This window comes from Oryzias latipes, chromosome 14 (assembly GCF_002234675.1).
Source record: "Oryzias latipes chromosome 14, ASM223467v1".
Lineage (NCBI taxonomy): Eukaryota > Metazoa > Chordata > Actinopteri > Beloniformes > Adrianichthyidae > Oryzias > Oryzias latipes.
In genome coordinates this window covers 21,576,870-21,590,192 of record NC_019872.2, presented here as the reverse complement: position 1 = coordinate 21,590,192, position 13,323 = coordinate 21,576,870, and the positions used below count along the sequence as shown (strand labels likewise).

The 13,323-nt window shown below is 42.6% G+C and overlaps 1 protein-coding gene across 10 annotated transcripts in view; it reads left to right on the top strand.

Annotated features, from left to right (window-relative positions):
- The window catches only part of ncor1 (nuclear receptor corepressor 1), a 72,354-nt gene that overhangs the window by 52,692 nt on the left and 6,339 nt on the right, over positions 1-13,323 (top strand). For 8 of the 10 annotated variants that reach the window (XR_002291706.2, XR_002291705.2, XM_020709054.2 and 5 more), the window contains 16 exons: positions 1,581-1,747; positions 2,011-2,125; positions 2,202-2,287; positions 2,380-2,548; positions 3,729-3,854; positions 3,946-4,029; positions 4,113-4,363; positions 4,499-4,805; positions 5,059-5,286; positions 5,513-5,713; positions 6,124-6,273; positions 7,004-7,168; positions 7,248-7,383; positions 9,172-9,650; positions 11,928-12,044; positions 12,697-12,830. Coding sequence is in view for 8 of the 10 variants with exons in the window: in XM_020709054.2 (XP_020564713.1) it covers positions 1,581-1,747; positions 2,011-2,125; positions 2,202-2,287; positions 2,380-2,548; positions 3,729-3,854; positions 3,946-4,029; positions 4,113-4,363; positions 4,499-4,805; positions 5,059-5,286; positions 5,513-5,713; positions 6,124-6,273; positions 7,004-7,168; positions 7,248-7,383; positions 9,172-9,650; positions 11,928-12,044; positions 12,697-12,830 (2,915 nt within the window). In the remaining 2 variants the exon portion in view is untranslated. The remainder of the gene's footprint in view (positions 1-1,580; positions 1,748-2,010; positions 2,126-2,201; positions 2,288-2,379; positions 2,549-3,728; positions 3,855-3,945; positions 4,030-4,112; positions 4,364-4,498; positions 4,806-5,058; positions 5,287-5,512; positions 5,714-6,123; positions 6,274-7,003; positions 7,169-7,247; positions 7,384-9,171; positions 9,651-11,927; positions 12,045-12,696; positions 12,831-13,323) is intronic. The other 2 variants (XM_020709055.2, XM_020709058.2) reach the window with 2 other exon arrangements.

The window sequence follows — 13,323 nt, the reverse complement described above, 5'->3', positions numbered from 1 at the left end:
GCTGAACCCCCCTCAAGAAACCCAAACTTTAAAAACAAATTCACTGGAAGTCACACAAAACATAGCGAGGCTTCGCAAAAAAATGACGACACACTCAACAGAGGAGAATTATTGGTTGTAACAGCTGGGCCAATAAATGAGATTCAAGTGCAAAGTTTATATTGAGGTTTAGTTTGGTAACTGGAGCTGTCTGAGCAACGCTGCCGTTTGGGTGAGTGGGTCCCGGTGCAGAACACTGACTCTGAATAGCTCTCTATTGAAAAATACTTCCTTTTCATAACCTTTACAAAAAAGCTGAAATGACTGAGATGTAACAATAGTTGTGGTTTACCCAGAAGTTTCAGGATATTTAGGTGTTTTGCTGTACTTGTTGTGGACGTTTGACAATTTTTGTTGGTTGAAATATAAAGATGTTTTTTTAACTTTGATGCTTTTTGCTATTATTTGTTATTGTTTATCTCTTTAACTCCTTCTGCCTAGTTCTTTCTGTGGAATATTAGATTGTCCTTGCAGAAGTGATGACAATCTCCATTAGTCATAACTCTATTTAGTCATAATTGTTTGTTTTTTTAGAAACTTCTTGGGATTAGTATACGTTTAAAGTTGTGTTGTTTTGGTGTTTTATGATTCTCATTAAATAAACTGTGAAGATGATGAGTAGAATGATTTCAAACGGCTAAAAAAATGTATGATGGAGCAACAAAAATATCCTCCAAAGTCTAGTAGATTTTCTGAACCTTGGATCAGTGCTTCATTTAGCAGAGTGTTCTTGAATTGGTAAACTCTAAAGTCAGTAAACACCCTCTTCAAGCTCTTCAAACAGTGCAGCCTGAGTCATAAGCAGCTCAAAGATGGAGGACTTCTTCCAGACTCAACGGAAGGAACAGCTTTGCAGAATTTCCAATTTTCTACATTTCTGTTGGAAAAATAATGTTTTGAAGGTTTAAATTTCAAAGTACTCAACAGTTCATTGCTTTTTATCTAGTGAAATGTGTTCTCAATTCTAAATGAATGTTAAGGCCTGACGTGCAGCCTAGCTGCAACAGGAATTCAGGAATTTATAAATATGGCAGAATAGAGTTGCTTGTATTCCTCTTAGCTCCTTTTAAGAGCTGTTGGGAGGATATTAGGAGGACATGGAAATTCTATGGCGTTCCATGTCCTGGATAGAAACTTTTCAGGCCAGTTTCTGTTTAGGTTTGTAGAGGGTAGAGCATTATGTACCCGAGTCTCAGAGAGGCCTGAGTCGGTGGATGTCGATGTGTTACGATCCTTTCACCCCAATCAGTTTTCCAAGGGGACATTAAAGCAAATGACTGGCATAGGTTAAAAATGACCAGGAAAAGTGGAAGTTATTAACAGTGAACTTTTAACGGGGACTTTATTATTCATGGGGATTTTAGAATTATGGTACACAAAATATTTCTTCAAGATATTTTTACAGTGAAAATCAAGTTTAATTTAGTTGCAAGATGAAAGCCTTTAGGAAACGTGTTTCTGTCTTATATTATTTTTTGTCTTGGGAGATATTTAATTTCTCGGTTAGTCAGGGGTTCTTTTTTCTTTCTTTATACCACCAGTTCTCCATCCTGCTCCAAATCAGCTGGCCCAGAATATGAACGAAGGCGTCCGCGTGTCGTTTCCCAGGCACAGTCTGCCTCCAAACATTCCCTCTCCTCCTCCCCTCATTCCAACCACCAAGCCCACAGATAAACCTTCCTTCATCCAAGGAGGCTCCATCTCCCAGGTAAGACATACTTTCTTCTATGGGGTCACACTAGCCTCACACTTGTCTTACTATTCCATTCTAATAAAATTCAGTAACAATAACAGGCAATACGATCCATGAATGCAGCGAGGTGGGAATTCTTGAATAGACATGGTTTTGTTAGTGGGATTTAGACTCAGTGAAACTCCATAAAAGATTATTAACATTACTTGAAAGCATGTTATTGTTGTCATGAATATCATAACCTGAACTTGAGTGCATTGCATCCATCCATGGTCCAGGGCACTCCTGGAACGTATCTCCCATCCCATGCTGTCTATGGTCCTGAGGGGACTAAGAGCTCTGTGGGCTCCATCTCTCTAGGTCTGCCTCGACAGCTAGATCCCCACAAGCCTGGTAGGAGCACAACTGTACTCTTTGTAGTTTCAGTGTTCAGTCAGTCAACCACAAATGATTTTCTGAAACTGCGCTGGAAATGCAGTTTCATCTCTGCAGGACAGCAGAGGCAGCTCTGCTAAAGGCAATGAGGGCCTCGCTTTCAGAGGATCAATCACTAAGGTAGTGGACCAATTAGCTCCTTGTTTCTCCAAACTGTCGTCCTCTTACTCTGTTCTGAATGTAGATTCTGTTCCTCTCCCTTTTTAAAATAGGGCACTCCAGCCCTTCCTCAGTCCAATGTGGCTGCTGACCTCCTGAAGGGGACACTCACAAAGCTCACTCCAGAGGACCTGAGCAGCCCAGACAAGACCAGGGGGGAGCAGATGGCTAAAGGTCATGTGATCTATGAAGGCAAGAGTGGTCACATCCTCTCTTACGATGGTAAGAACTTACATGCTTGTTAAAAAAATCTGGGTTGACTGACTGGCAGTAATCATTTATTCATCTTCGAATCCATTTGTCCCCTTTCGGGGTCACGGGGTTACTGGAGCCTATCCTGGCCACTTGCGGGCGAAGGCTGGGGACACCCAGGACAGGTCGTCAGTCTGTCGCAGGGCTGCCAGTAATCAGATATTTGCAAATTCACTTCGTAGATGCGATCATCATAAAATACCCATCGTGTTTCAGTCATTTTTCTGATTTATTTCAGCAAACGACACAGATAATTTTAGTTTTAGCTTTTTTAAATTTTGGATCAGATCTTAATTTGTACTTTGTAAGGAAGATAGGGGGTTGTCTTGAATACCCAACACTGCCCAAGGTCTCCTGTGTTTTGCTTGTGCAGATATAAAACTACAAAATATATCAATTGAAGATGGAAAGATGTTGGGAAGTATCAGCTTTTTGGGTAGAAATCTTTAATCTGATCTTATTATTAGATATAGGGTTGGCATTTAAGGAAATTTAGTGCATCAATTGTATGGAAAAATAACTAATAATGATTTGATAATTAATAAAAAATAAATGATCATAATAGTTAAAAATATATTAATAATAAATGATAATTCTACTGTTATTATGTAAAAAAAACAATTTTAGCATCACTCCTACAAAAATTTGAAGGCACCAAAGGCCAAGACTGCACGCCAAAACTTTTCAATGCGATTCTTCGCCCGACTGAAACACAAAGAAGTAGCTTCAGCCTAATGGTTTGTGTGAAAGAGGTTCTGTTGACCACAACTGTTTGAATAATAGAATGATCTGCATTGTGAAATAGTATAAAATTCAATAAATATGTTGAACTACAGCACTATCTGCTGGTTGAAAGGAAATAATAAATATGGCGAAGGACTGCGAAACGGACTCGTTAAAATCCTTTTTTTTTATCAAGCAATTTGTATTCGATGATTGATAAATAGTCCCCATTTCTAATCAGATAACTATTGTCATTGGATAAAGGAGGATCATCCTGCATTCATGTTACAGAAAATATCTATCTAACTTTGGAAATTAGACAATGATGGGACATTTGGTCTTGGTTTAAACTGGCTCACTGTGCCTGTTCTCTTCATTTCTTCACCAAGCTGATGTTAATGCTGTTTTTTTATTTTTATATTTACAGCTATTAAGAATCCGAGGGAGAACACCCGCAGCCCCAGAATAGGCCACGACTTAAAACGCTCCCATGAGATGATGGAGAGCTCCGTGGGGAGAGGACACTCCAGCAGGGAGGGAACTCCCCTTGAAGGTACTGTACCTCCATCCGCCCGGAATATACAGAATGCTCTGGAGTGTTCTTGCCATCAAAGGGTGTTTCCACTATGTTTTTGTCCTTTCAGGGTTAATCAGCAGAGCCTTGCCCAGAGAAGGTCTCCATGGCGACTCAAAGGAACGACCACTGGCTACTGGGTCCATAATGCACGGTAATTCTTAAACTAACCACACTTGTGTCAAAACACTCTTGTGTAGACTAAATGGAAGCTAATATCTTTTTCCCACTTTCAAGGGACACCGAGAACAGCCGCTGACTCTTACGACGATGCAATGAAGTATGGGAAGCAGATGAGGACAGAGAGCCCACCAGTGCGCTCTTTTGAAGGGTCTATTGGCAAAGGCAAGCCCTATGAAGGAGTCAACACCATCAAAGAGATGGGACGCTCAATTCATGAAATCCCTCGACAGGATCAGTCTGCTCAGGACATGTGCAAGACCCCTGACCTGGCAGACAGAAGGGTGATGGAGGGCTCCATACCTCAGGTTAGACAAACCAATTCACATCAAATAAAGTTTTTCTGAATATCTAATTCAGTAAATACAAAGTCACAGTATGCTATGAGACGCAAAACAAGTTTTAATGACCTTCTGTTAAAACGTTTTTCCTTCCTTCAACAGATTCACCCTCTGGGCCAGCCTGCTATCAAACACAATGTCAAGTCATTAATCACTAGTCCCAACAAGATGACCCACGCTATGCCCCAGCTTGAGGCAATGGACCGAGCCAAATATGAGGAGAGTAAGGCTGTACGGCACACCTCTGTGGTTAACTCCACCGCATCTGTCCTGCGCTCGACACACCAGGAGGCTGGGAAGGCTCAGCACAGTCCCAGCATGTACGAGGACTCCAGTGCTCGCAGGACCCCTGTGAACTACAGCAACAATCCTGTTTCCAGAGGCTCGCCCATGCTACGCTGTCCAGATGGTAGGCTATACCAAATCTATTCAATTCACAGAAGAATGCCTTCATTCTAGAAAAAATTGAATTAGATCATTTTACTAAAGATCATTCAGTTGCTAAAAAAATGGCCACATTAGAGTTATTAAATGATTCCTTGCTTAGGCCATGAACTGACCTTTGCTTTCTGGTTTAGACTTGAACAAAAAATAACTGCAAGTACATTAGAAATTCTTAGATCAGCCGATCTTCTAAGCTATTTGTGTCCCTCTTTCTGAAGGTGGCATGAGCTCTGCCAAATCCGCCGCACATGACAGAAAGAGTGCCATGACCCCAACACAAAGGGACAGTGTCCCGGCCAAGTCCCCGGGGTCAGGTGGAGATCCTGTTGCCTCTCATAGTCCCTTCGACCCCCACCACCGGCCTGTTGTTCCAGGAGAAGTTTACAGGGCCCACTTGCTTCCACACCTCGACCCAAGCTTGGCCTTTCACAGAGGACTAGACCCTGGTACAGAGTTCATCTCTTCCCTTCCTTATTGACAATTAAAAAGAATAAAAAAGCAATTAACCTTATTATGAGCAAGCTGACGAAAGCAGACTGGCTCCTGTAATTCATGGGCATTGCAGATCATGCATTTTTCAGCTTTTGACGTCAGCAGTGATCAGTTTCTCTGACCCTTCTGCTCATATATTTCATTGCTTTCCCTTTGTTTGTTTTTTATCTTGTACCACAGCATTCATGTTCCCCAGGCAGCCGTCCCCAACAGGATACCATAACACCTACCAGTTGTACGCCATGGAAAACACGCGTCAGACCATCCTCAGCGATTATATCACGTCCCAGCAGATGCAAGTCATCCCCCGGCCAGACATGGCAAGAGGATTGTCGCCAAGGGAACAGGCTGTTTCTGTCCCTTACCCAGCTAACGCTCGAGGTACGGCCCTTATCATATTGACATCTGCCTCAACAGGCAGGGGAAAGCGTTGTAGTATGCAGACTGTGTGCTTGTGAAGTAGTGGCTACCTTTTCCAGACGCCCAGAAGCAAATGACCGTCATAAATTTAGAAGATTGATTTGCTATTGAGATTGGGGCTGCAAGTGATCGGTCTTTGACTCAGTTCATCGATTGGGTCGAAATCTCCATTTGCAAAGTGGTTGCCTCTCCCAAGTTGACCACTATTCCACGCCGTTTGCAGCCCTTTTGCATACTGATCAATATGTATTTACACGAACAGACGAAGGGGATGGGTTACATCTTAAGTTCACATGGTGTTCATACATTAAAAGAATTGATGGATTGGTACTTGTTACTCACAGCTGGCCCTTTGCTTCTGTCTGTAAAAGGGAATATTGATCTAGCCCAGATGCCTCCAACTATCCTGTTGCCTCATCCTGGGGGAACAGGTGCTCCCAATTTGGAACGCACCGCCTACCTCACTGGAGCTCAGCCTCCTTTCCCTCCTAGGGCTTTCAACCCAACTTCCATATCACCAGGTGAGACCCCTGCCCCTTCCCTACATCCTGTGCTCCCATGAACTCCATGTTCCCTAACGCATTGGTAAGAGTGAAAGCCTCTGGTAGCTTAAAGTGTCAGATCAATGCATTCAGTTAGGTGTTATTCTACGTACACACCGGGCACGTGTCACACGTTCAACATTGGCCTAAACAGGAATTCTCAAACATGCTTTTAGCATACAGTGTTCACAATGGACTGTCGCTATCTGATAGTAGTGCATGTACTCACAGTTGGAAGAGGCTTGGTGTGAAATGTCAAAGTGGTGAAAATGTCATTTCACAGCTCTTTCACAGATCTGTTCCGATATATCAAAGACTTGGTGTCATTTCATTCCAGCCGAGCGCAAATTGCAATTATTAATTTTTCCTCCGTGATAAATTTTTAAAAAGGTGACACTTCTGTGTTTGGAAAAGGACGTTACCATACATCACTACCAAATCCGAGTCTCTGTTTGGTCAACGTTCAACTGCTTTGACTTTTTTTTTAAGCACGTTCAATGGCCACACGTTTTGTACGTAGAGCCTGAAAACTGACTTAAAACATGGCGACACACGAATGCAAGAATTTTCAACACTGAAGCCTGAGACGCAGAGATTGAGAGCTTGACAACAAACTGAATTCAGATGACAGAGCAACCCAGTGGAGACTTTTGGAGTTTTAAGTTTTTTTCATGTGTTGTTTCATAATGTCTTGTTTTTCCCTTCTCAGGTCATCCAGCCCATCTGGCCTCCAGTGCCGAGAGAGAACGTGAGAGGGAGCTGCAGGAGAAGGAGAGGGAGAAAGAGCAGCGGGAGCACCGCGAGAGGGAGCGGGAACGAGACTTAAGAGAGCGAGAAAGAGAAAGGGAGCGAACTAGTGAATATATGCGTGGAAGTATGTGCTTTTCCCACCATTAATATCATTTTAATATACGCTAGTTACAAGGTTTGCTCTTATTTCGTGCTCCTCCAAGGTGGACAAGAGCATCCAGTTCGACCAGGAAGTCGAGGTTACCTACACTCCCCATCTCCCTCACTCAGGACACAAGATGTGGTGGTGCAACAGAGACCAAGTATCTTCCAGGGAAAGAGTGTCATCACCTCTTTAATGTAAGCCAAAAACTCAACAACTAACCTAACGTATTTTCCGGAGTATTAAGTCGCAGAAGCCAAAAAATGCATGATAAAGAAGAAAAAGCCATATAGAAGTCGCTCTGAGGTACAAGTCGCATTTTGGGGGGAAAGTGCAACACTTCTGAACAAATCCACCAAGCCCGCCGTAATACTGCATTCACACCGAACGCCATTCATGCATCGTCCTCTGCCTCTTTTTTGACACACATCAGATTCGATGCTTGGTGCTTGTCCAAAAATGTGTTTAACTAGATCCTTCAGATGTATGTGGGAGAAGCTACCATTAAGCTATTAGTCTCATTGCTACATGAAAGCATTGGCTGTATGGCTCATGAACAATGCCCAAAACAAACGGATGGTTTCCAGCCAATGGTTACAGTGATTCCGAAACCAGTACAACCAGCTGTTACTCGCCATTAAATATTCTTTATCAGCCGACAAGGAAGCCGACAGGCCATTGTGCTCTTCATCTCCGCCCGCCTTCCTCAGAAATTCGTGCAGCACCTTTCTCGAGCGCAAAAGTCTCATACATGCGTCTTGAGTTGTCTGAGCTTGTGAGATAAACTGGAGGAATCGCGAGACAGCAATAAAAAAAAAAAAACGTGAAACCGCGAATATTGAAACGCCAATAAGCGGGGGAACACTGTAATTAAATTTTGATCCCATCCCTTTTATCTGAAAGGGCAAAACTGAAGGCAAATGAATGCAATTTTTCCTGGCATACTGCCATATTAAATAGAGACATTACACAGTGTTAAATTCATTTCTATTGACCTGAGTCATGTTGTGCCGCTGAATACTAACAAAAAGGAACTGACTTTAGTTTTACTGAAAACCTGCTGCATCAGCTGATCATGGCTTGAGGAATAACTGAATTGGAGCAGTTAATTCCAAAGACTGTTCACATGCTCATTACACGCAGCTCTGTAGCAAACACTTTATCAGCGCTAAGTAGGTCAGCTCATCAGCTGATTTTGTTTGGCTATTTTTCAATCTTTACAGCATGAAAGTGAACTTAACACACATTTAGACCATGTGTTGTTGGGTAACTTGACATTTTCATATCATGTTTTGGACTAGATTTACTAATCATAACCTTTAACATAACTTGTCAAAATCTCAACTGTCTACCAAATCTTAGTTATCTTTCAGATCCTTTTTTGTATCGTGACTGTTTAAGCCTTACATATATTTTGATTTTGGCAGTAAACATGGGTCACTGACTCTATTCAATTGATGTAACGACTCCTTGCTTTATCCTTCATGTGGCTAATCCATGTAAATATGGTTAGATCATCATTATTTTTAGACTTTATGGCGATTCAGTGCAGCTGGCCTTTTTTTTTTCTCCAGTATGGCCGCATAAACAAGCGGCCTGTCTTTTAATTGTCATTTCATTTCCTCCATGGCACTAGGGGTAGCTTCGGAAGACAGATTTTACCCGTTCAATGCTTTCTTTAAAATCAAATTGTTTCACAAGTTTCATAAAAAGGTTTCTTACATGGCTTTTTTACTGTATTATTTCAATCAAACCACAAAAAGCCTGAATAACAGAAGCACGGATCACAAATAACATGTCATTTTTCCTGTCTTTAACAATACATAGGAGGAAAGATGCTCTGATTTATTTATATGTTTTTGTGCTCATTTAGATTTTGAAATAAAAGGAGTTGTGAGACAATTCTTTGTCAAAAGTCTTTTCATTTGAAAAATAAAGCAAATGTACAAACAGCCTTTTGATGCCTTCATCTTATTTCTGTTTAGGGCTCATCCACCTGCAACAACATCAGCATCCCAAAGCAGCTCCCGCTTCAGTACCGCAGCAGACGCTCTGGCTGCCTTGGTGGACGCAGCCGCTTCTGCCCCTCAGATGGACGTTTCCAAGGTGAAGGAGAGCAGGCAAGAACCAGACGAGGAAATGGGGACATCTGTTGCTGGCAGGCGGGCACCCAGCCGCTTAGAACAACAGCAGCAGGAGGCAGAAAGGCGATCTCTGCACTCGCCATATAGTGCCATGTCTTTGCCAGGTGGCAAACCCCATCCAGCTTACTCTGAGGGCCCCGGTAATGGGGCTAAGGATAAGGTTCCTCAGACCAAGTCCCGCATCGAAGAGGAGCTCCGAACACACGGAAAGACGACCATTACGGCTGCTAGCTTCATCGATGTCATCATCACACGCCAAATAGCTTCAGACAAAGACTCCCGTGAACGAGGCTCGCAGAGCTCGGATTCCTCCAGCAGCTGTGAGTATCTTCAGTTTATGGCATACAATCTTGTGCTGCATTCACACAGAGTGTAATTGGCACAGCAAATTTACGTAGAACGCCTTCAGCTGCTTCTGAATGACGGCTGCTTCCAGTGGTACTTCTGTCTCTCTGTGATCGGTTTAATGACTTGCTGTCCTGCATTAGTCCGAGGACGGAAAGAGTTAGTATAAGAATAAAATTGAAGGAACATTTTTATTATTGTCTCAATGCAAAAAAGAAAATATTATGCAGTTTAGCAGGACAATGATCAGATTCTCCTTCATGTTGGTTTTGGACTTCATCCACTGATCACATAAACACGTCACAGGTCCCTTGTTGGTTGACCTGACGTTTTTGCTTTGCCAAAATTCAAATTTTTGAACTCTCGCTGCGATACCCAAAATGCACCACAACACCCACAACGCACTGCTTCCAGACCACTGTGCTGGGCCAGACTATCACATCGTGCTGTACGACCTCTGATTGCATCTGTACATTGACTCAACATTGAAACTGGACGCCTTTGACGCGCAAATAGCATTCGGTGGGAACGCAGTTTTATTCAAACTTTTGCTTCGCACCGGCACGAATATGAGCAAAATGGTTGAACTTTTCATATCGTGACCACACCTTCATGATTTAAAGTCCCACTCCGATCTTTTGATCATGCTGTTTTAACAGGAAAAAAAAAACTTTGGTTGTTTTCTAGGACATTTAGGATTTTTTCTTGATATTTTTTAGAAATTCACCTCTGTGGGCGAGACTGTTGGTGTAGAGCAGGGGTCGGGAACCTATGGCTCGCGAGCCATATATGGCTCTTTTGATGGTCACATGTGGCTCGCAGACGATGCGATGTCAGAGGCGCGCAGTAGTAGCAGTGCTTAGAGAGAGAAATCTGCGCCAGCGCTATCAGTTACTATTATCTATTATTTCACAGAGTTTGTACCAGCTGAAAACCTGTGAATTGCCGTGGCTAAAACTGCGCGCTCCCGTCTCTGAGAAAGAGCGCGCAGATGCGGGGACGGGATGTGTGAGGGAGAAAGCAGAGGGTGGGGGTGAGGTGTTGTGGGGACAGGCAGCAGGTGAATCGCGCAGGGATTGTAAAAACGTAAAACCCGCTTCCCGTCACTCACTGTGGCGTGTGAGTGTGTGTTTGGCTCCCCGTCTGCATGTGAGCAGTCTTTGTCACATCTACAGAACATTCAGACCTACGATGACGTTTAAAGTCTCAACGCCTGAACGAAGCAGAAACTCACCACGTATCAACCAGACTAGACCATCAGCAAAACTACCACGAGAAATACTCATCATTTATTAGCAACAGAATAACAATGTTATTAAAAAGAATCCACAGACTTATTGTACTTTAAAAATGTTGAAATTAAATCAAATGCACACATTCATTTGTATATTTAGTTTTAAACAAATTGTCGCGGACTGAGTTGGATGGCTGTTGGGCCGCGTTAAAAGTTCTGGAGTTCATTGAACGCGTCAAGCAGAGATCTGATTGGCCCTCAGTTCTGTCGCTCAGCCTGTTGTTAGGTAGTTTGGACCAATGGGGTTCAGCTATGGGCCGAATAAGGGAAATGGGAGGGCTGCAGCGGGAGCAGGGGAATATAAAGTTGGGAGAAGCGCTCTCGTGTCGGCGGGAGAGATTCAGGAGTTGCTGAATTAATTGAAGGGCGTTTGTTGCGGTCTGCAGTAATCGGAATAAAGAACTTTAAAAGAGGTTAAGTCTCCGTGCCTCAGTGTGGGGAAGGGACACTACATTATTGTATGGCTCTTTCGAAATTACATTTCAAAATATGTGGCATTTATGGCTCTCTTGGCCAAAAAGGTTCCCGACCCCTGGTGTAGAGCAACCCTGCTCCCCTTTCGGTCACCCATCTGTTTACGTGCTCTCCTGCTAGCTTACAGCCACTCACACCCACAACCTACCATTAGCACTGCAACAATAATGGAGAGCACTATTGGAGCTGTCCAGCCGTACAGTTTAGCTCAAGATGACAGCTCAGATATGCAAAATGAAGATGTTTATGGATCTATGTGTCTACAAGTGGATGCCTCAGAATGGAGCCGAGCAGGGAGCTTGTGGTTTTGTCTATTCCTGATTCACAATGACTTGAATAAAGAAATACTCAGAAATTGAATTTTAAGCTTAATTTTCTTTATGTATATCCTCTATCATCAGAAAAAATCAGAAACACCAAAAATTACATTTCATTGGAGTGGGTCTTTAAGAAAACTAAACTACTGTGTAAACGTTTCTTTCAGTATCATCTACTCGATATGACAACTCAACTGGAGGAGCCATTGAGGTGATAAGCCCTCCAAGTTCTCCGGTCCAATCCCAGCAGGACAAACCAGAAGATGGGCAACAGCAAGCAGCAGGTATGAGTACAGGAAACTCCACATTTCCCTTTATAGATATATTATAAAGCTGCTTTTGTCCAGTCAGTAGTGGGGTGTGTTCAGCAGACTAAATATATCGATATGTTGTCGTTGGCATCATTTAGATGGCCAGACCCCTCTGACAGCTGAGACTGTCAGACAACATTCCACCACAGCAGTCTGGTCACTAGACTACATTAGGAGTCATACTTGTTACCTGAAATGAACTAAGGAGAAACTTCATAGCCTCCTAACAGACTTTTCCATCGTAGCTTAGCATAGGTGCTAATGTTTCCATTCTTTTTCTCAATGGCTTAAAAGGGACACCCCCATGTAAATGTGCCTATTAAAGATAAGCTTCTATTTTTGCTCCACTTGTATAATAGCTAACATTTTGATTGTTAGTTTGAATACGTTTTATATATTATAATATAATCTGCACATTTCTGCAAAGGTGGGCAGTTTTCAGGCTAAGATGAAACTAATAAACTTTGTTCACTAAGAGTGTGTTTGTGGAAAAATAATAAGCCACTTTATAATTACTTTTGCCACTAACTTTATTCTTGTTACTACAAAATATTTCCAGCATATGATTCTATGTTTGTTTTTATTATTTAAACGTTATCCTTTTGGTCTGTTGTCCACCTTCCAGTCAGCATGCGGCCGTATGAGATGAGCCGATACCGGCCTTCAGGAGAGCCCCCTCAGCCTCCCTCCTCCCAGGCAGATAGCTACACCCAGGTCCCTAAAACTCACAGAGTCATGACCTTGGCTGACCATATTTCAGTAAGTATTATTGTGTGAACATATTTTTATTTCAAAATCAAAGGAAACGCACTGAGATTTCCTGAGGTCTGTGGGGGCAGCTGATATTTTTAGAACGTTCTTTTTTTTTTTTGCATATTCTTTTTTTTACTTTTCTGCCATGTCTTTGTAGTTCTCAGTCCCCGTCACAGACGTGTGTATTATAATGTATAGTTGTTATTGATAGCAAGTTGAAAATGCTGTTGTGATTTACGATGTCTTAAAGCCCCCTGCATCATAACAGCTTGACTTGAACAGCTCGCTAAAAAGGAAGAGGCCTAAACCTTGTGAGCTTAGCGAGGAACCACAGGGTGAAGGGAACGGCACAGGGAGGAGGGGATGCTCTCCCAGCAGGGAGCTCCCACACAGAAACTAGGTCAAAGGCTGTGAGTCTCTCTGCAGCCAAGGAACAGTTTTTCTTTCTTTAAGAAAACAAAGCCCCCTTGAGCAAAGCATGCTGGGGAAATAATAAACT